At 49.6% G+C, this 23,252-nt stretch overlaps 1 protein-coding gene across 1 annotated transcript in view; it reads right to left on the reverse strand.

Moving 5' to 3' along the window:
* Positions 1–23,252, reverse strand: part of CDH23 (cadherin related 23) — a 194,154-nt gene that overhangs the window by 159,397 nt on the left and 11,505 nt on the right. Inside the window, exon 3 of the mRNA XM_027661026.1 lies at positions 20,375–20,452. Within this exon, the coding sequence (XP_027516827.1) occupies positions 20,375–20,452 (78 nt within the window). The remainder of the gene's footprint in view (positions 1–20,374; positions 20,453–23,252) is intronic.

The raw sequence follows: 23,252 nt of genomic DNA on the forward strand, positions 1-23,252 counted from the left end.
GGACCAGGTCCCAGGACTGCCCTGGCACTGAGCAGGACTGCAGGACCAGGTCCCAGGACTGCCCTGGCACTGAGCAGGACTGCAGGACCAGGTCCCAGGACTGCCCTGGCACTGAGCAGGACTGCAGGACACCCGTAGGGTATAAGACACCCCCAGAACAGTAAGGCAGCAATGCTAATGGAGAAGTCACAGAATGGTTTGGGTTGGGAGGGACCTTTAAAGGCATCTAATCCAACCATCTACCACGGGCAGGGATATCTTCAATTAGATCAGGTTGCTCAGAGCCGCATACAACCTGACCTTGAATGTTTCCAGGCATGGTGCCTCTTGTTCCAGTGCTTTACCACCCTTACTGTAAAAAAAATTCTTCCTTATATTTAATCTAAATCAACTTACTCTCAGTTTAAAACCATTGCACGTTGCCCTATTGCAACAGGGCCTGCTAAGAGTCACACAAACATCAGTGCTGAACTGCTTTCCTCCACCAGCAGCCCTGTCAAGCTTGAGGAGCTGATCAATATGGATGGGGAAAAGAAGAAAAAAAAAACCAACAAAACAAACCCGTCAGCAAATTACACTTGCACAAGTGAAGTGCGAGCTGGATTCATTCATGTCTTGTTTGAAATCTCATCTGTGCCTTACAAAAGCTGAAGCATCCCCGAGGCTCTCAGTCTCACAGGGAATACAAACCCTTCCGTGCTGCACTTGCCTACGGCCCAGCTGCTCTGCTCTCTGAATGGTTCAGGGAAACCGAGATACACAGAGCCCAAATATCACAGGGTGTTTTGCTCCAGAGTGTGCTTTGGAGCAAAGTCCCAAAGCCAAAGGAAATGGTACCAGCGGTCAGGTTTTTGCCTGCAGACTTCAGACCCGTAATCAAATCGGCCTTGGACTGTCACTGTAACTCTCTGAGGTTTCAAAACATGTGCTGGGTGATGAATTCTGTCTTGTTATAATGAAGATGCAGCAAAATCCCTTCTTGATTTATCTCTCCAGAGTCGAGTTAGCACCTCTTGATCTCCAAGATATGGTTGCAGTAAAAGCAAGACTTACAGTAATGGGCCAGGAATTTGAAACCCAAGGCAGCAGTTTTGGAAAGGTTACATTTCCTGCTCCTCTCTCCCCTTGGATCGTAGAGCTGTGGAATGATTTGGGTTGGAAGAGACCTTACAGACCGTTTGGTTCCAACCCGCTGCCATGGGCAGGGACACCTCCCACTAGTCCAGGTTGCTCCAAGCTCCACCCAACCTGGTCTTGAACACTTCCAGGAACGGGGCAGTCACAACAAAAGCAAACAAAACCTTTAAGAGAACCAAGAGAAACAAACAGGTGCTTGAAGTCTCTCCTCAAAGGTGACAGCCTGAGAAACACAACACGTGCAACTCATCAAGCCCTTCATCCATTGGTCCCAGACTCGAAGCACAACCCAACTCCTCCAAGCACAACCCAACTCCTTGGGGCCGGCAACGACTGTCACAACGTGGACGGAGCATTTCCTACCATGCCTCCCTCTTCCTCCCTCTCAAATGCCAAAGAGGAGGTGGGGAGAGACTTGGCAGGTGGTGCCTGGGTATCTGAGGCACGAGCTTATCTGCGTCACCACAGTAAATTGCTTGTTGATAAATGAGGCTATTTAGGAGCAAGTGGTGCCAGTGTTGCTGTTATTAATGACACCAACGTGGAGAGACATTTAAGAGCGGCCCCACGTTCCATTGTCCTCTCTCCTGTGAGTAATGGGGCACTTCAGCTACAGGGCTTCAAAACTAGCTTGGGCTGTTTAACAACAGAAACAAGATCGAGGGAAATGGATGAAGCTCACTGGGCTGATGACTCCAATATACTGATAAAGCCTAGCTCCTCTTGTAGGAGTTGGGCAAAGCTCCAGTCCTTAGATGAAATTAAACCAGACCCAGCAACCAAAGCTCTTCCACTCATCCCTGCAAACTCCACACACAGTGCCTTGTTCTCCCAACCTACGGTACTGTGCAGCAAACCCACCCAAATCAAAGGGAAAAGCCAAGCCACAACAGCCTAAACTGGAAACAGCAGCGGTCCAGCTGTACTTGCAACACATGGTACACCCTGGAGCACAGTGAGGGTGGTAACTGTGGAAGCCTGGGAGGCTTTCACAGGGCCATTGCCTCACTTTGGACGTCACAGATGCCTAAGCATGGCCAAGAGGACAATGAGCAAGAAATAAAGAGGCTGTTTATTGCAAGAGGAAACCTTGGAACAGAGCTCCGCAGTGACTGGTGGGAGTGCAAAGGCAGAGCGTGCAAGCACACAGCTGTAAACTTGTTTCTGAGTTAATATACCCACGAGTGTTTTTCTTTTCCTATGAAAGCACACTCTTCTGCAAACAAACATCTGGAGAGTTCTGTTACAGCTGGACCATTATCCCCAGTGACTAAAGCATTCAATTAATTTAGCCTTTCTCATTTGCTAGTTGTCTGCAAATAGACTCGGATTTGCAGGAATTTATTTGTTATTTGAATATATTCGGTGAATGGTTTATTAAAAACATATTTCAGGCAAAGGATTTCTCATAAATGCTCCTACAACTGTCGCTCTGAGTGTTGGCAACTGACTGCTCACACCATATAAATGGTCACTGTGGTCAGGTGGGAATGCCTTTGCATCTTGATGGAATGTAAACTACCTCCAGAAAGAGCTTTCCAAGCGTCTGTGGAAGCACCTGCACAAAAACAAATCCTCACACAAACACACAGCATCCAGCCTGCCTGAATTTCCTCAAAAAACCACAAACAAGTGTGCCCAGAAGTTGTCACAAAGGGAACAAGAAGAGAGTTGAACACCAGAATTAATTGACTTTATGCCAAACACCAGCAAAAACATCTCTCAGTCACTTCCGCAGCACCTTGCAAGAATCCACGGGGCTCATGATTCAGGATCCTACCTGCCTTTTGTCTCAAAACCCCAGGAAACACTTGCTGCAGGAATTTCAGCACAGCAGCAAGAGAAACACGGTGAAAAAGGAAGCCGTGAAGGGCTCTTTTCAAGACTGATGTTTTCCCTTGGGCATGCAACAAGCCCAGACTCCTCCTTGACAGTGTACAACTCTAGGTTATACAGTACCTGTGACATGTCTGAAATAACAAACCTGCTTACAGGAACAGTTCTGGTCTTCTACTAGACAGGACAAAGAGGAATGGCTTTAAACTGACAAAGGTTAGGAAGAAATTCTTCCCTGTGAGGGTGTCGAGGTCCTGGCACAGGTTGCCGAGAGAAGCTGTGGCTGCCCCATTCCTGGAAGTGTCCAAGGCCAGGTTAGAGGGGGTTTGGAGCAACCTGGGCTAGTGGAAGGTGTCCCTGACCGTGGCAGAGGGGGGTTGGAATGAGATAGTCTTCAAGGTCCCTTCTAGCCCAAACCATTCCAGGATTCCCCATGGCCAAAGTGACCTGTGACAAGTGACGTTTCTGCAAGCTGGGTCAGAGCTGCAAGGGGTGGCTGAGCCCACAAACCCCTCACCTGGTGTCCAGATCAGCCAGTGCTCAAAAAAACCTCCCTTAGTCACATGTAAAACCAAATAAAACTTCACAATCCAAACTGAAAACAAAACTCCATGTGAAATCCCAGCTGCTGGGTTGTTTGAAGGCAAAAAGAAAGCAATCACTGAGGTTTCACAGACTGTTCTAAAAGTGGAAATTTGTGAAGAGAAAAGTGATCCAATAAGTAACAGTTTCAGGCTTTTTTTCTTTCAATTGCTCAGGGTAAAGATTTTCAAAGCTTCTCTTTCCCCTGAAGCCCTGATTGAGGGAGAAATGGGTATTGACCACCAAATTCAGCATCTCCTTGCTACTTGTAAACATCAGAGACCCCTCTGCTCTGACAGCTGCATCATGTACTTTTTTTTCCCCAGCCCCTTTGGAGCACCAGCCTCCAACTTATGCATATCCAGCCCCTTCACAGCATCTCAGAAAACTCCTGTCCACAGCCAGACATTTGGCCCCTTGGCTCTGCAGAAGGACCTCATGGATCCCCATGACTGAGTCTCAGTGCATCAGATCTGAGAGGATGAGCAATCTTGCAGCCCTGGGGACACGGCCCCAGAGGCTGGAAATCTCCACTGCACGAGACACAGACGAAAACCTCAAAAAAACCCTCAAAATAAACTCAATCCACCACTCCAACCATGCCACAGAGGCATGCAAGAAATGCACCTCTTTTCTCCCTTCCCATTATAACACAGCCATTCTTCTTCTCTTTCTTCTTTGGTTATCCTTTATCCCAGCCCTTGTCCTTGACAGGATACAGAGAGCACCCTGGCCTAGGTAGCTCCCATAAATTCTTCAAATTTGGGCTGAGATTATATCTATGGTTATTAAAGAGTGCTAATAAACCTTATCAACCAAGAGTGAATGTAAAAGGAATAAGGGAAGGATTTTCCTAGGTCTGAAAGTGTAAGAAATTCATAACTAACTTAATACCTGTTCCAATAAGAGATAACCATGGAAAATCTATTGTAAAACTAGTTTGACTCTTTCCAAAAGCAAAAAAAAAAAAAAAAAGAAGAAGAAGCAGAAATGTCAGGACCTGAGGGAATGGCCCGAGGTTGTGTCAGGGCAGGTTTAGGTTGGATATTAGGACAAGGTTCCTCCCCCAGAGGGTGATTGGGTACTGAAGAGGCTCCCCAGGGCAGTGGGCACAGCACTGAGGTTGACAGAGCTCAAGTGAGTGTGTGGATGATACTCTCAGGGATATGGTGTGACTCAGGGAGGGTCCTGTGCAGGGCCAGGAGTTGGACTGGATGAGACTTGTGGGTCCCTTCCAACTCAGCATATTCTGTGAAAAAAGAGACACTGGGGTCTCAGCCATTCCCCAGAGACGACATTTCCAGGCTCCAGACCTGCACCTCCTCACCCCAGGTATTTTTAAGCAGTTGTGGAAACCACTTCCTTCCCTTCCATCTCTTGCCCATGACATAATCCCAGGCTTCTCAAGCTTTGGGATGCCTGTGCATGCTCTCAGATGAGGATGTTGTAACCCCTCACAATCATGCCCCCAGGCTTCCTGCAGCCTCCCCGCCCGAAGCGGCAGCCCCTGACACGCCCGTGAAATGACTGATGAGTTGGCGCGTTGTTTTTGAGCAGCTCACGTGCCTTCCCTGCACGCAGGATGACAGACCTTGGGAACCTGGGTATTAATCTGCAGATTTATAGTCAAATCTGTCACGGTTGGGGAAGCTTTTTTCCCCCCAAGAACTCTGCCTGAAGGTCGCTCTTCCCGGGCAATAAGCTCAAAGAAACTTTCTCAGCCACCTTGGACCCCAGCAAAGGGCACGAGGGAGGGCAAGGGAGGGGGACAGCCACTGGATAATGTGCCCGGCCTCAGGCTGCTCAGGCAGTCCCACAGATCCCATCTGCTCAGTGGGAAAGCATGTTATGCCAGCAGAGCCCTGCCTACGGCTTCTCACCGGGGAGGAAAACCCCCTGCAGGTGTGAGAGCCCCCCCACCCTGATCTCCTCACATATCCCACATCCTCAGCATACTGGGTAAAGATACATAGACACAGCCAAAGCCCACCATCCAACCCAGCACAAGTCCCACCTGTGCACGTAGAGTAAAGGTGAGAAGTTTGTAAAACAATCTCCTCTCCATCCAGTCCTTCCTGTTCAGGGATCCATTGCCATGAGATGTTTGATGCATGAAGGTGACATCTCCCCGTGCACAAACACCATCCCACAGTTCAGGGATGCTGCTGTTTGCTTGTATTTCACTGTCAGCACCACACTATTAGTTCTGTATCATGGCTGGTACTGCAGCTCCAACAGCCAACAGGTGCCACCAAAATCAGGGTAAAACGTGGGAAACACAACTTCACCCAGCACTTTAACAAAATGCCACATATTTGCCATCCAAAGGCAGCACAGCCACACTGTGTAACTGCTTTAGGATGGGATACTCCCCCCCCCCCCAAGATTACCCAAATGTGCCTCTGATGTTGAGAACACACCAGTAAACTGTGTCTTTTTGTTCAAAACAGTGGAATCACTGGAACAAATGCCCCAACAACTGACGACAGACATGGGAGGAGCTGGTGAGGAATAAGAAGCCCGGGGATTTGTAGGTGCAGCAAGTTTTGGAGCAGGTAGAGGCAAAACACCTGCCAGGAGCTGCCACAGACTGAGTGGCAATTTCACAGATCAACAGCTCAAAAAAAATCAAATAAAACGGCCCAAGCCAGGACTAGCTGGGCAGCTGGATATGGACTGGCAGCAAAAACAACTCAGTGGGCTGCCAGAGGCAAAGCCCATCATTCATATGGATGAGAGCCAGGACCACAAGCAATTCCCACCTGAGCCTCACAGAATGCTCCAAAACGATGCTCTGGGTGAGATGGTTTCCAAGAGAGGCTCTTCCCTGCACATCACTTTCCTGGGCGAATTTCTCTGGACACACCTAAAAGCCAAACCCCTTTCTCAAGGCCTCAGACACCCCGAACAGGAGGGTGTCTGCTAGGAAAGATGCCTTGGACAAGGCAACAGTTCTTCTGTCCTCCTACAGCATGTGTTAGGATGGGCTGAGGGTGCACGTGCTGCTTGCCTGCTTTGCCAGCAGAACAGATCAATTCCGACAAGGAAGACTCCTGAGGTTTATAGTCAGGGCAACGCGATTAAAACCAATGATCATTTATTCAGTCAATTTTAGCTATCCCAAACAATGAGCTCTCTGACAGCAGACCACAAATTTCTCCAGTGTATTCTTATTTAAAGCAATAATCCCTGTGGATAATTCTTAGACTCCAGCTTGTTTAGAAAGCACAGACTATAAAGATGTTTCAGAGGGTTACGATGATCGCTGTACCCTTTCTTCCCTTGCCTGAGCCGTCAGATCAACTTTACAGGCTAGACAGAGATAATTCCAAATCAGTACTGCTGGCAACATCCATGCAATGCTCCTGCCTGCAACCTGTGCAGGAAAACAATCTGCAAAGCTCCAAGGTACCTGCCTACAAAAATTCATCCCACAAATGTTTGCAACACTCGTCAGGAAATCAAAGACCCACAGCAATGATACATCAGAGAGAGAGACTCCCTAAGTGAGTCAGAAGACTGTGTGAATAGTGACAGACTAACTACTTCATCATTTGGTGCTCAGGGTGCTTTCCAGGCTGGCTTGTGTGGATAAAAGGCATGGAAGAGAAAAGGGATAAAAGGTACATTAAAGGCTTTTGAAATTAATTTGAGAGTTTCAAGAGCAAACCTGCGCTAGTACAACTTCCCCATCAGGACAACAGGCATCCTTTTCCTTCCCAAATTTTTCCTTGCACATCCTTCCAGGCTCTTTCTTTTCTCTGGGTTGAGCTCCAGCAGCTCCCCCATGCTCTTCCAAGCAGCCAGTGGGTCTCCTGCCCACCTCCCCCTTGGCACCAGCCCACCCTGCCAGCTGGGCCATGTCAGGATGCCGACTGCTCTCCGCCTCACCTGATCAGTCACTCCATCGCTTTCAGGCTGGAGCAGCCAACACCTGTTCCTTCCCTGCCTTCCCAAAGCATTCCCCCATCCCAAGGAAGGCAGGGGGGACCACACACACATCCCCACATCCCCACAGACAGAAACCACCCAGGTGACAAATGCATGTTGGGCAGAGAGAGCAGGGGGGAGCAGAGAGGAGGCAGATTTGCAGGCTCTGATCCCAGGCACCTGACCCCCTCCTCTCCCTCGTTATGGATGAGGTAAATTAGCTGTGACACTCATTAGCTGCAGCTCCTAATTAGTGAAAATTAATATTGGTTTTGATAGAAGTGTTGGCTGAAGCTCTCCCAGGCAAAGGCATTATTGACCTTGTTATCCCGTTTAATAGCAAGTTACATCACAGAAACGACTTTTTGTGGAGTTGACAGATTGCAGCCACCTCCCACCCTCCACAGCTCCCTTCCCCTTCCCTATTGCTCTGGGACACAGCTCCAGCCTCTGCCACAGCACCCTCAGCCCCTAGGGCACCTGCACTCATCCCTGGCTGCATGCCAGCATCCCAAACCTCAAGTCCTCTCATTCCCAGCTGCATCCCAAGCCTCCTCATCCCCAGCAGCAGCCATTTCCCATGACCAGCCCTTTTTTCCCCACTGTAAGGCAACAACATTTTTGATCATTTTCTCCCTTTTGTCCAGGCAATGGGAAATGGTGCAAACCTATACCCAGTTTTTGGGGCCATAATAATCTGTCTCTGGAGCAGTGCCAGCCATCCCTCCCTGCCCTCCTCCTTCCAATTGGTCTTAGATGGTCCCTAGGCCCTGTGTCCCATTCCATTACCCCTCCCACTGTCACAAAAAACTCCAGACTCACCAGAGGAGTTGCTTGCCACCACCTCTACTCACAGTTCAAAAGAAGAAGTCAAGGGGAAGAGGAGCAATGCAATGGCAATTACCCTTTAATAAGGACAGAAATACAAGCAGCATTCCCTGACCTCAGGGATCTCTGCCCTTGGAGCTTGGGAATCCGAAGGTGGCAAAGTAACAGACACCACTAAACAAAAGGAAAACATTTGCTAGCAAAGTGATGCATAAAAACCCACCACACTCTATTATTCACACATTAATAACAATAAAGATGTCAAACTGCCAGATAAGAAGTTAATCTCGTTCAGAGCACAATTAAGGATGCCATTATCCAACCACCTGGGGCCACTTCCACTTGCACAAGGCAGTGGGTTTCACGGATAACAGGGATGAGCCTACGCCTGGTGAAGCAGGTCCCCCAGCCACCCCTTCTCACCACCCCACAGCACCCTCCAACCAGGGCACCTGAATATTGATGTTCCACCTTGTTCAGAAGAGGCTGAATGCAGATCCAGGGCACAAAACCATTCCTTCATTTCTGGGAATGACACCGAAAATTGTCCCTCTGCTCGCCTGGATGATGCCACTGGATTCAGGATGCAGGATACACGAAGGGCAAGCCCAAACCATCTGCAGTATTGCTGGTCCCTGGGGGGAGCTTAAATTTCTGGGGGATAGGGAGGGGGAATACCACCACTAGAAATTAACTTCTCCAACAAATTCCAGTTGATTTTACAGCAGGATGCCCACCAAGCACAGCAATTTTGGCTTTTAATATGAACTAACCTGCTCTCTGTGAACCCTTGAGCCTTCTCTCCCACTCTGCTGCTGCTGTTCAGGAAGTCGAAGCCAGAAAAGCCAGGCACTCACTGCTCAGTATAAAGACAGAACCAGCAAAATCTGTCCCTTATGGAAAAGACACTGGAAGAGGAGAAACTTTTGAAGAAAGAAACCCTCCCTTGACATCTGTAATGAAGAGATCTCTGGCCGTGTCAGCCCCAGCACTGCCTGAAGGATCAGTATTTTTAATTTAGCCATAAAGGAAAAGGTTAAAAAAACAGTCAAGGGCCGAGAGCAGGAAATTATTCTCCAGGATATTAATTGCATTCAAGACTCTGCTACACACATCCCATACAAGCCCCTCACAGGGTTTCCTTCTGCACAGCATAAGATACGGGGCTCTGTGCCATGGGATGGAAGTAAGACAGAAAGCAAGGCAGAAGCAAGGCAGAAAAGAAAGCCCACATCCCTCACCAAGCAGGATCCCAAAGCTGCTCCCCAGAACCAAGGGCCACAATAAAGCAAAGGTTAAAACACTGGGAATAGGGACATGAAATGCCACGGGCAGCTACTGAATCACTCACTCCAGCAACTCCCAGAGCCAACAGAGTGTTTTTGAGTAAAACTAAAAGAACACAGATTTCTTTAACAACAAAAAAAAAGAAAATCAGCAAATTGCATTTTACATGCTCTCCCTCCACACCTTGCAAGCCTGCTCTGCAACAGGATGTTGTCTCTTCTTTGTCAAGGTGTGAAACAAGCAGCATGCAAAGTAAAATAAAAGAAATACACTTCCAGCTTACAACCTGGAATGCAAAATCAAGCTCCTGGCTTAAAATCTGGGGAGGCAAGAACCTCCCCTCTCTCCTAGGAGACACCTCTTCTACCTGTATCTGCCAAAAGCCAGCTGCAGAGCATTTCAGCACTGGTGAGGCTCACTCTGCTGCCAGCACTGCGTAAACTTGGAGGATCCTGCCAATTTTTATGGCTCCATGAGATCACCCCGTTGCAGCATGATGATATCAGCCCGGAATTTTTCTTCCCCTTGCCCTCTCCAACACAGAGCCTTAATTAATTATGACTATTTCCTCCATCCCACCAAAGTACGAAGTACATGGGCAGTGGCTTCTGCTCTCTGCAAACTGTCCCTGCCCACTCCACACCTGATGGCACTGCAACCATTTTTCCAAGAGAAAGAAGAGCTTGCAAATCCAGGGAGATGCTTTTTTCCCCACCCTCTATGCCCCTAGAAAAGCTGCTTCAGGGCTGGTGGGAGAGATGCAGAGGAAGGATGGTGCCTTCTGTGTGGTCCCTTTGCCTCTGGCCTTACCACCCCACTACACCCAGTTGGACATACGTGCTCCTCTGTGAAGGAATGTTGTTTTATCTGGCAGGATGTGTTTAATTTGACACTGCTGTCATGTGGGAAAAGGTGCATTTCCAGTCAAGGTTTTCCGCAGTGCTGTTACTTATTTTACAGTCTTCTGCCATATCTTATTTCTTCCCCTCTATTTCCCAAAATCATCAGGAACAACCATCAATCTCTGCCTGGGAGGATGCTCCTTGCTCCTCCCCACACCCAAAATTAAGTCTCCCTTTGACTTTCTACATTTTAAGATCTTTTCCCCCCCTCTTATTTTCAAATTAACTGCTTGAAACCAACACAGCGGAGCAAGGAACACCATTGCATCACCGCTTATGAGAGGATATTACATTCCATAACACCAGCTCTCACCTCAAAGCTAATAATCAATTAGAAAGGAAAAAGAAAGAGGTTTCTCTGCATTCAGGCACCGAATCACCCCCCTAATTGCACACAGGCAGCGAGACAACCTCCGTGATACAATCCCAGAGCCTCGGCGGAGCAGGCACCTGACAAACCCATGCAGATGAATGGAATAAAATTGAGTTACTAACCATTAAATGTCAAGTGTTTGAAATCTTTCCCCCTCGTGTACTGAGCAATATTAATAAATCTTTAGGAGAGGGAGTGCACGGAGCTTATTCACGGCTCTGACCACCCTGCAAGTGGAGCAGATGTTTGCATTGAGTTGTCCAACAACGCTGGCTCCGGCTTTATTCCCCCCCACCCCCGAGCGGTTAATTCAAAAGCCATCAATGTACTGGAGCAGTTTGACAGGAGGAACCAATTTATTAACTCCCCCTGCCAATCAAGCACATTAAGCCACTAAAAGGCAGAAAAGGTGCGTTAGCACAGGTTGGAGATGAACCGGTTTAAAATCCGGGAGATGGGGAGGGGATGGATTGGTGCCACAACACCGAGGTGACCCACGGTCCCCAAAATCATGGGAAACGTCATAAAACAAGTTTGCCTAGAGGTGACCCCACACAGTCAACACAGCAACATCTCCCACCATCCTGGCCCCAAGCAGAGGATGCTCACGGGGATAAGGGCAGGTTTCCAGCCAGGTGCTTCCCAGCAGCAGGAGTGCCACGGCACCTACATGCATTTCCAGAAGGGCTCTCTCTCTTCTACCTGCTGATTTTGATACTGGAATGTGGTGGTTTTCCATAATGGGGACCCACTAAGTGAATTTTCACGTTTTAATTTCTCAGATGATTTTGACACAGGTGAAAAGAAGCTGGACATTTTTTACCCTTTTTTGTTGCTGTTTTTTCTTTGGGATTTTTGGCTTGTTTTACACCAGGTGGCAACAACTGCCAACTGGTGGTGATGATGAATAGTCTGAATTTTTTATTTCTTAAAGACAAGGGTTTCCACAGTGACCTATTATGTTAACCTTTATCTAAAAGGTTAATTTTGTACAAGTCTGAAAACTGTATAAAAAGATCCATTGAGGGTATGATAGAATCACGGAATGGTTTGGATTGAAAGAGAGCTTGAAGATCATCTTGTTCCAACCTCCCTGCCATGGGCAGGGACACCTTCCATGGTTCCCAGGTTGCTCCAAGCCCCATCCAGCCTAGCCTTGAACACTTCCAGGGATGGGGCAGCCACAGCTTCTCTGGGCAACCTGTGCCAGGGCCTCAGCACCCTTACAGGGAAGAATTTCTTCCCAGTATCCCATCTAACACTGCCCTCTCCCAGCTTTAAGCCATTCCCCCTCATCCTGTCACTCCAGTCCCTCTCCAGCTCTCTTGGAGCCCCTTTAGACACTGGAAGGGGCTCTCAGGTCTCCCCAGAGCCTTCTCTTCTCCAGGCTGAACACCCCCAGCTCTCCCAGCCTGGCTCCAGAGCAGAGGTGCTCCAGCCCTCTCACCACCTCACCCGGCTGCCTCGGGAGCTGGCTGTGCACCTCCACAGCATTCCAGGGACAAACTGTGAACTGTGCAAGCAGTTGGATGCCAGCCCATCTCCAAACCATCTATCCCAGCACCTGTCACTCAACACACCTGCCACCTCACCCAGCCCCGGGCTGGGTGGCAAAGCACATCGAGGGCAGAGTGTTGCGAGTGACGCTCCATCGCTCCCCTCCAGCCTGGCACAGGCTCCTCCTGAGCTCTGGGGAAGGCATGGGAATGGCCCTGCCTCCCCTCACGTCCTCTTGCTTTGCTCCTCAGTGAAGGAAATTAGCCAGAGGGTGGTGGAGCAGATCCAGATTGCAGATACGTGAGATGAACATGCTGTGTGCAAACACAGTGCTAGGGGGTAATGGATTGTTGGGGGATTTTTTCCTTCTTTTTTTAAGCTCACACAACCCAAATGTATCAAGTTTCTGATAAGCATATTTATCACTGTTTATCACAATCAGAGCTTTTTTTTTTAATGAGAGCCCATTGATAGACTCAAAGTGAAGTCACAGCTCAACTTCTCCACCAAAAATAAAAATTATGAGTGTATGGAAATGCAAGTATTTCCCTACAGTACATGGAAATACTCTTGGCTCACAATATATTCCCTTAAAAAATTAATACCTCCACAAAGATACATATGCAGAGTTTCCTAACTTGAATAAATACACGCATATCCACACATATATACTTTTCTCCCTACCCTGTGTTTTTTGATTTCCTATGATTGTCTCACATTTTTATTCCTGCTCTATACCAGGTTTGTCACCTGTGCTAATGCCTCCAATCAGCCAGGAAAAACACAATTTAACTGAGCTAGGACAGTATCGACATCCAAGCCCAGGCATTCCAGAGTAACAAGGAATGGGGCACAGCCAACAAGAAGCCAGCCCCCAAATGAAGCTCCTACAGACAATGCTGTGCAGATAATTAGTGCTGCTAAAGTCATCTCAGACATAAAAAAATCACCCCAGACCTCATTACCAAACTTACACATCTTTCTCTGTGTCTTTGGACAGAGCTGAGACCCCGTGCAAGGGCTCAAAAGGTGCTGAGATCAAACCTTCAGCTGTTTTGATGAGGCAGTTGCCAGAAGCAAGGTTACCCTGGCATGTTAATGAAGCCATATTGCAAATACACTTTCTTCCTTCTCCCTCTCTCTCTCCCCCTTCTTAAACATAAGCATTAACGTTATTGCCTATTAGCAAAGCAGATATGAAGGTTTAAGTGATTGATGAAGTGATTAATTTAATGACACAGGGTTAAGGGTTTGGGTGGGAGTGGGGCCTTTTTTTTTTTTCCTTGAGTTTCCCGATGTTGGGAATAACTGATTTTCTAGCCTTAAGTTTTCCTTAAGGATGCTGTACTTTCTGCAGCTCAACAAGTCATTTCATCAATGGGCCTTCTAACGACAAGCAATGGAAAAAAAGGAAAGCTGAGAAGCCCTTCTTAAGTTCCCCTCAAATATTGCTGTCCATCAGGGTCGTTACCACACTTAGAAACAAAGCTGCATCTTCACAGAGCACTGGAGAATCCTGAAAATTCAGTTTTAAGCAGTAAACAGCCATTGAGTGATAACATCACTTTCCACTATACTGAAGGCAAAGGTGACAAGGTGACATGCTCACAACCTCCCTTTCTGAAGGGGAACTTCAGTGATATCCAGAATAAAGCTTGTGAGGCAGGTTTCCTATTCAAAAATATGCAGTCTCTCCCGTGGCCACAGACTGGTGTATTCCTCTGTAATGATCCTTTGTAAAAGGCCAAATCAATTCTGTCGGCTGCACATGGGCACACACCCCGCAGGGGTGATGAACAAGGACCTGCCACACCACCACCACCAGCCCACCCAGCAGGAAAACCAAGGGGTTTAGGGTCTCCCTGTGCTCGCCAGCTCACCTTTTCTCTGTCAGATAAACAGCTCTGTGGGGCTTTTACCATTATGAACACCTCACTCCCTTGTCAGTCCCCAAACTCTGTAACCAGCCACAGACCAACTCCCACCATGCACTTGCCCACTTTTGCTCTGTGCTTGCCCTCCCAGCTGGGGATTATTTATCTGCAGCACCGTGGTTTCACCATCAGCTGGAGCTGATCCAAGGCAACATCACAGCAAAGGGAGGGACAGCCTCCCTTGCCTGCTTCACAGAATGGCTGGGGTTGGAAGGGACCTTCGAGATGATCTAGTTCCAAGTCCACTGCCATGGGCAGGGACACCTTTCACTAGCCCAGGTTGCTCCAAGCCCCGTCCAGCCTGGCCTTGGACACTTCCAGGCATAGGGCATCCACCACCTTCCTGGGCACCCTGTGCCAGGGCCTCACCACCTGCTGAGTAAAGAATTTTCTCCTAATATCCCATCTAACCCTGCCCTCTGCCAGCTTTAAGCCATTTCACCTTGTCCTGTCACTCCAGACCCTTGTCCAAAGTCCCTTTCCCGCTCTCTTGGAGCCTCTTTAGGCACTGGAAGGAGCCTTCTGTTCTCCAGCTGAACGCCCCCAGCTCTCCCAGTCTGACTCCAGACCAGAGGGGCTCCAGCCCTCAGAGCATCTCCATAGCCTCCTCTGGACTGGCTCCAGCAGCTCCATGTCCTTGCTGTGCTGTTCCCCAGGGCTGGAGGCAGCTCTGCAGGGGAGGGGGGGGGTCTCACCTGAGGGGCAGAGGGGCAGAATCCCCCCCTGTCCTGTTACCCCTGCTGTGGAATCAGCCCAGAGCAGGGGGGTTCTGAGTGCCAGCACACACAACTGGGGCATGTCCAGCGCTCACCCACCAGCACCCCCAAGTCCTTCTTGACTCTTATAAGTCCCCCTTGCACCATCTTGACTCTTATAAGTCCCCCTTATCTTGTAGTAATCCCACCATCAGCTATACTTGAATGCTGGTCTGGCTGAAAATCAGCTTTGCAGACTAGAAGAAAAACCCTTAACAAATAGATCTTGACCAATCTCAACATTGGTGTCGCTGGGGTGGGAAAAGGTCTCCTGACTTTCAGCTCTCACCTTCCTCCCACTTCACATTCCCACCTTGCCTTCCTGATAGGGCATGATCTTTCCTGTGGAGTATTTCTGGAGCTGTTCCAGCAAACTAACACACACACACACACAAAATACGGGGATGGTTTTCCTGCTACCAGCTGAGCACAGCCCTGGCTGTGGGGAGGGCAGTGACACCTGGCTGGAGCTGGTGAGGCTGGATGGAAGTCTAATCCACTGCACAGTGATCTTGGATAGAGCACCTCTAAAGGGAAGGCAGGGCCTGTCTTTAATTAGACCAAACAAAGGCACAGAGGCCCCAGTCCACAGATTCAGCCAAGTCTGAAGCCATGGGAAGGGAGCTCCCGGCAGCACCGGTGTGAAGAGGGCACAGTCACTGCTTTAATACACATTTCTTACAGTCAAGGAGGCTTTTCCAAGCTCTCCATCCACTCTACTACCAGGGGCCACCACATTTTCCAAAAGCACCTTCCAACGTGCCAAATTTTGCCAAAAGCCAGCCTACCTTGTATTGTCCACAGAGGCTTTTGCGCCACATGTTCCCGATGTGCCCTGTGCTGCTTTACTCCTGGAGGCGTTAACCCCAAGCTTTAAAGCCATTCTCTGAGCCCCCCCTCCTTGCTACCCAATTAGCACCTCATTAACAGCATGCCCAGGGTACTTTCTGGTCCTGCCACTGTGACTTTTAATCCTGTGGTGCACCAACATTAATTTTTCTCTTTTTAGCTTTAGTACTTAATTTTGAGCAAGAAGGACACAAGAGCAGCAATAGCTCTCCCTCTCCAGCAACAGCAGCATATCCCTGCAAGTGTGGGGGGAAGGCCAGAAGACACTTAAGGGAGAAGGGTCCCGTGGCTGTGCCGTGTTCAGATAACCAGTCCATCAAAAGCTGTCCCCAACAGATGGCCCCCAAGCCTCATGCATGGATATCTGAGCTCTGAAACGATTTCATCAGCCCAGAAGGATGCAGAGACCAGAGAGCCAGCTTTTTTTTTTTTTCTTTTTCCTTCCCATGATGCATTAGGTAAGTGCCATGGAGGAGCCTACAGATGCCTACAGCTGTGGGATCAAACAGGTTTAGCCCGTGCTCAATACCACACAGATAACCATATCTTCAGCAGCAGCTTGAGTGGCCCAGCACCCCCGGGGACCATCCCTGGGTGCCAAAGCATCTGGCTGTCCAGGACCAGAGCACTGCAGCAGAAGGATGTGCTAGAAGAGAGGATTGCTTTGGAAAGGACAGATACAGTGTGTGGAGGATGGCAGCCGTCCCTGCCTGGAGAAGAAAAGCCTGGTCCTCGCCTAGGATGGAGAATCAAGTCAAGTCAACCACAAATATCAGAGGGATGTGCTGCCTCAGATCCACGTGAAGAGTCACCAGCCGGAACCCTGCCTGCTAAATACCATGTTCCTCTTCAGTTTTCTTGTGAAATAACTCTCCATCCCAGCAGGCACGAGGTGTCACACGCCAATCTACACCCTTTAATCACCACCAGCCAACAAAGTACATCTACACCTCAGTGCTACTCCACTATCCCTGGCTCCTCTTAGGCTGCAACAGCCTCACAGGCACAATGAAAGCCACAACTTGTGAAAAACTAGGACACAACTTCATGGGAAACGTCCACTACAACCCATTTTGAAGTAGGGCTTAAAAAGAGCAAGGTTCAGCTCTGCCCTTCCTAATTTAGTGGAGAAATACCCAGAGCCACGGTGTTTCTCAGCTCAGCAAAAACTGCACATAACAAAAAGGGGGCAGGAGCGACCCCTGAAATTCCCTGTCAGCCATCCATCCGCCTTGCTTTCCAAGCTCGGGGAACCCAGGGGATGGAGAGCACGACCCGTGCCTCCTGGGAGAGGCATGGAGCCAAAGGGAAGGAAAAGGAGGCTCCGAGCAGCAAACACAGCCCCGGTCACTGCACACTGTGCTGAGCCAGCACCCCTCGAGGCTGTTGCTCTCAGCAGCCCTGACTGTGGGACTTGCTGAGCTGGGGGTTCTCCTCAGCCCTGCTCTGCCACGGGTTCACACACGGGACGAGATGCTGAGGCAGCCAACTTTGGGGGACCCAGGGCTGAGCATCCCACCAGTCACTGGAGGCATCCCAGTGGCTCTCAGGAGAGCATCCCAGTGAGCCGAGAGCCTCAGCTGTGCTCTCTGCTGCCCAGGAATAACTCAGGGAATCAAGCAGCAGCCTTGGAGAAGTCCCAGGAGAGCCCGGCCCTCCCACCTGCCAGCTGTCCCAGTGCTGTCAGCAGCTTCACCAGCATCTTTTCACACACACATTGCCCAGGGGATGCTCATCCCAGTGGGTTTCCCCATGTCATCCACTGCTCAGCCTTTACAGAGGACACCAGTCCTTCACAGAATCACAGAATGGTTTGGGTTGGAAGAGACCTGAAAGATCATCTCTTTCCAATCCCCTGCCATAAACCGGGACACCTCCCACAGGTTATCACAGCCCCATCCAACCTGGCCTAAGATTCAGATTTACTCCTAGTTTTAAGCAAGGCATGTGTTACCAAGGTCTGACGAGCAGGAGGGACACATTGTCCCCAGCCCACCCAAGTGACTGTGTCCCTGACATGACATGGCCCAAGACCAAGGCCAAGTGCATGTTATCACCTCAAGTGCAATGGTTAAAGTGTTTCCCACTCTTTTAAGACAACATTATTCCAGTCATGCTAAAATGTTATCGCTAGGATGAAGGGAAAGTGGAATTGCACTCGTCTGAATGGCCTCTTTTGTCATGCATTTTGCAAGGCGTTGAGGCATGAAAGCTTTCAGAGAAACTCGGGGTGAATCCAAGCTAGGTGGTTATAAGGCTAGTTACAGACCTGACATGATGGATCATCTTCATTTTCCCATTCCTGTCCTGCTCACAGCAAATCCATTTGCTGGGCAATTAGACTGCAGTCATTACATTATGCTAAGAAGACGTTCCTTTGGCAGCAGGAGGGACCCCTACCAAGAGGAGCCCAGAGTGCTGCCTGCCCATCTCCACCTTCTGACAAATGCAGGGCTGCAGGTAACCCCAGCGGCAGCAACGCCCTCCCAGCTCACATCACACCTCGCCAGGGCCCTCCAGCAACTCACCTGGCATCCAAAGCCACACCACTCTCCCTTATCCACAGCCCTCCAAAGGGTTTGGGATTAAAAGAAATGGCCCTTGGAATGATTTTGCTTAAGGCAATGAGCAGCACGATAAAGATGGACAGTCCCTCTCCTTCAAACTCTTCCTCCAAGGGCCGTTAACCCGGTATTCCCGCTTTCTGCGTAGAACACACAGCGACACGGCTGCTGGCAGCTGGCCTGGGCTCTCTCAGGACCTCCTCCTGGCCATGCCTCCACAGCCCAACCAGTCATCAGCCCTCCTCCTCATCCTTCTCTCCAGGCATCTCCCCCCATCTCCTGCAATCCCTTGCCCAGCACCTCTGACTTCCTGGAGCTCCCGTCTCCGATTCCCTCCACACCTGTGTGTGTGTGTGTTCCCATTACTTCTGGGTGAAATAACTGACTAGAGGGTCAGTCCACCTGAAAATTGCTCTCCCCAGACCTAAATGAAACAGATGGGCATTGATGATGTTTTGGGAGAAATTAATCAGCCTGGACTGGTGGCAGCACCAGCAGCTCCCTCAGCCCAATCTCGCCTAATGAATTCCGAGCTCTCTGTCTTAATAGCTCCTGACAAGACTAATTTACTCTTGTAAGTGATTAGAGGGGGAATGATCTCTTAATTGTTGCTTAAGATCCCTTTCGGCATAGCAGGCAGCAAGCAGGGAGCTGCTGGGTTGGGTGTGAGGCAGGGCTGAGCCTGGGGATGCTGTGGGGAGGGACACCACGGGGATGGGCACTTGAGCAGACCTCGAAAAAGGAGGCACCTTTTTTTTCTAGGGAACAGGCGCCACATACTGTTCTGCTACTCACACTCAGGATCCAAGAAAGGTGTTTCTAGACAATACCTATTTTTTTAAAAACTTAATAAGCCTTAATGCAGAAAACACCCACCCACAGCAGGACACACAGAAACACTGCTTGTCAACACTTTCCAGGCTGACATTTCTCTCCAGTGCATCTGGAAACTAAATTCCAGGGTGCCAATATTCTTAAGAGTCAGTTATATATATATATATATATATACAGTGTAACACAAAGTTTAAAAAAAAAAAAATTCAACCTCCAAAGTAATTCCAAAAGCAATTTGACTTGCACAAGGTCTCACTGGAAAGCAGACTGTCAGAAATCTTCCCCTATATTCTGACAAAATAGAAGTTCAGTCCAATTCCCATAAGGCATTTCAAGCTCAAGTACCTGGAGAACAAGGTCTTCCAAGAGGAAGCGCTTCAATTAAGCTGTTCCCAACCAGTTCTCTCTCCTTCTCCCTTTCCAGGACTTCTCCTGAGGATGCACCTCTGTGCAGAGCTACCACCCAGGAGCCTCCACCACCTATCCAAACTTGCTACCAAGACTCCATGTCTTGCCTGCTTGCTTTGATGCCGCCCTAAATCCCACTCAGCAGGACACCATGGGCTGCAAATATGCAACCAAGGGGACCCCAAGAAGGGACAGAAGGCTCAGCTGGAAGCCCTGGTTGAGCTGAGAGGTCACTAGAGGGGACCTCTCCCATATCATCCAACCCTCAGGAGCTCTGGGGATGACATGGGTGCAGCAAGAGCCCTTCTTTGGGAAGGTGCTGCTTGGGCTGCACGGCTGGAGGCAGCAGCAGATGTGAGAAGGGGCCTCCACAGCCTCCATCCCAGATGCCCTCCGCTCCCAATCGATTCCTCCCACATTAGAAGCCAGTCACGAGCCCTGATTGAAGACCACAAGTTTAATGGACTGAGAGCCTGGAAAGGCACCGAGAGTGACCGGGTCGATTTCTGCATTTACTAAAAACCAATCCCCAGCTAAAGAAAGAAAGAAAAGCTACATCTGTCAATCAAAACAAAAGCATTCCTTCAATGCTTTTCCACTGGGGGGGGAATGAAGGCAGCAGCAGACACTCCCCTGCCCATGGGCACATCCTACTTACCCACAGGTGTGTCCTCATTGATCAGCAGGTAGGTGTCAAAGAAGTAGTTGATGAAGTATGGCAGCCGATTGCCCTGACCTGGGGAGAGGACAAAAGCAAGGAGTTATTTCCCTGGCATGGGCCAGCACAGCTGGGAAAGGCTCGAGAATGCACACAAGGAACCAGGCTTGTGATGGTGTGGGGTAACCTCGAGATAAAGGATAGCAGGAGAACAGAAAGCACCATGAGGTCCCCCATAGAAGCTAGCTGGGGAGTCACTTCCCTCTACAGGCCTTTCTGGTTTTGATATTTTCCTCTGCAGGGTGGAGGCAGAGGGGAAGGGGGAAGCCGACAGCTCAGGGACTGGGAACATCCATTATTGTTTTACTGCCTGATTAATGCCTTCGAGAGCCTTTCGCCTCATCAGCAACCCCAGCAAACCCCCTGCATCTTCCCTCTCCCATCACCCAGTCGCCCTTCCCTCTAATTGCCTCCTTTCACCTTTAATAACCAGGCTCACTTCTTTCCACTCCCTTTTTATGGAGCTGGAAGCTCCAAGCCTGCCCCCGGACCGCAGCCTCATTAGGTGACAGAGTCAAGTGCAGAGCACGTAGGAGAGCAACAGCTGTAGCCTGAGCCAGGGAAAGAGTCAACCAGGAAAGATCTACTGTTCGAGGGATGCAGGGAAAAAGGAGGCAGGAGAGAAACAACGATTTTCCAAGAAGGTTTGGCTGAGTGTGCTCGGCATCCCACTTTCAGAAACAAGGACGAGACCAGTATCTCCTTTGCCTGCCCAAGCTCCCAACGGAGGGAGATGCTCCTAAGACCTTTCAAACACAGGTCCCAGGTGTGCATCCAAACAAACCTGCTTGGGGGAACATGGGTACAGGATGGGGGAGCAGCCCAAGCTCCTCCAGAGCTCCCTCCATAACAAGGCAAGGATTTCAGCACTGCCTTCTTTCCTGAGGCACCAGGTTGGTTAAACACCTTGAGAAGCGGGAAAGCACTGGAGGCAGTGCTGTTGCAAAGACACATTTAAATCTCAGCCTCTGGAGTTAGGTATCTGGAAAGAAAATGAGAAGCACCCTGATGAAGTGGGTTACTTTAGAGCTAACGGCATCTCCGGGGGCTCTGGAGCACCCTCATCACTGGCTGCCACGCTGGGGCCAGCAGGCTCTGAAAGGGGCAAATGAGGCTAAAACACCTCAAGCAGCCCTTAGCACAGAGGACTCACTTCTGCAAACCCCTCTATTTCAAAATACATTCCTTAATATCACCACTAAAACTAAAAATGAATTGTGCTTTCCAAACCCAGCTGCAGCAGGTGCTGGGAGGTGCCCAAACCACCCGGCACACAGGATCTGTGTGTTAAGAGAGGAGAACGAGTGGCAACTGAGAGCTGGGAAATTCAGAAGGAGGGCCTGGAGGCAGGCCACTGCTTTGGGCTGCAAATCCCAGGATAAAGAGCAGGGCTGTCACTACACTGCCAGAATTCCAAAGGGCAGCGCGTGATGGGAGGAGATGGAGAGGAAGCATTTGGATGCTACAAAAATATAGGTCATGTTGATAGATGTGTTCTATGATGAATGGAAGACAGGCCCCCAGAATAGCAAAGGGACGCTGTGGCTGAAGCGACAGCCTCATCAGCCCTGTCTCCCTGGCCAGTCTCAACACTCACATCCCTGCCATCACTACTTCCAGCTCCCCCATAGCCCAGACCACTGCCAAGGGCTGCATCCATGGAATGCCTGCAGGAACTTCTTCCTGTCTCAGATGTGGCCACGAGCTCTTACCCCCGTAACCGGGGTGCTGCCAAAAGGTACTGAGCTGCTCTGCAAAACACAAGGCTCCCAACACGTGTCCTGCTGCCCAATTTAGGATGGCCAGGAGTTTTCCTTTCACATTCAACCCAGAGCTATCAATGTTCTGTTGGCTTTCTTGACACCTGCCCTCTCACAGAAATTAATTTGGGAATCACGACCACATGCCACATATCCTAAAAGCAAGTTCATGCTTTCCCAAAGGCATCACTGTGATCCAACCATCATCTGTGGCTTCATCTATTGGATCAGCAGCTGGATTTTCCTTCTGGTAGACTTACACAACCATCCAGTTACACCCTGAGATGTACCATCCCTGTAGCCCTCAACAAAAGGAGGAGTCCCCCCAGAACAGGAAGGATGTGGATCTGCTGGAGCTAGTCCAGAGGCCGCCATGAAGATGCTTCCATCCCTGGAAGCATCAAGGCAACGTTGGATGGGGCTTGGAGCAACCTGGGATAGTGGAAGGTGTCCCTGCCCATGGCAGGGGGGTTGGAAGTTGACAATCTTTAAGGTCTCTTCCAAGCCAAATCACTCTGTGATTCTAACATGGCTCTTTGCACACTGTCAGAAAACCATCACTTCATCACACGCACCTGTAACCCTTTTCTGCTCCTTCACAAGCTGCCAGCAGGCTCCCAGGGATCACAATCAATGCTGTTTTGATGCTCTGGGAGATTTTCTTCCCTGCAGGTGTGTGTCTTCCATGCCTGCTCCACATTACCCCTGTAAAACCTGCTGTTGGCTTTGCCCTCCAGAGTCAGCACTCACATCCTTGACCATTGCTGGTGTGAGAGCTTGGCAGTTCTGGACCCCTTAGTCCCTCCTAACTTGAGAGGATGGAGGTCTCTGTTCATCTCCAGTGACCGGAGCAGTAGCCACGTAGGAGCAGGGAGACCCCACTTCCAAACAACACTCCAAGCCCACTCAGGCTGCACTTGTGCATTTACCCAGGTCATGGCTTTGCCAGGAGCTTTGTAAATCTCCTGGGAAGAGGAGCTCCATCACCTGCAGTCCCCAGGGAGCATGGCAGGGCATCCACACAATTCTCCCTGTCCCAGGCACAGGAGTTGTGCCAG

The sequence above is a fragment of the Corapipo altera genome, unplaced genomic scaffold (assembly GCF_003945725.1).
Source record: "Corapipo altera isolate COAL_440 unplaced genomic scaffold, ASM394572v1 133, whole genome shotgun sequence".
NCBI classification, from domain to species: domain Eukaryota; kingdom Metazoa; phylum Chordata; class Aves; order Passeriformes; family Pipridae; genus Corapipo; species Corapipo altera.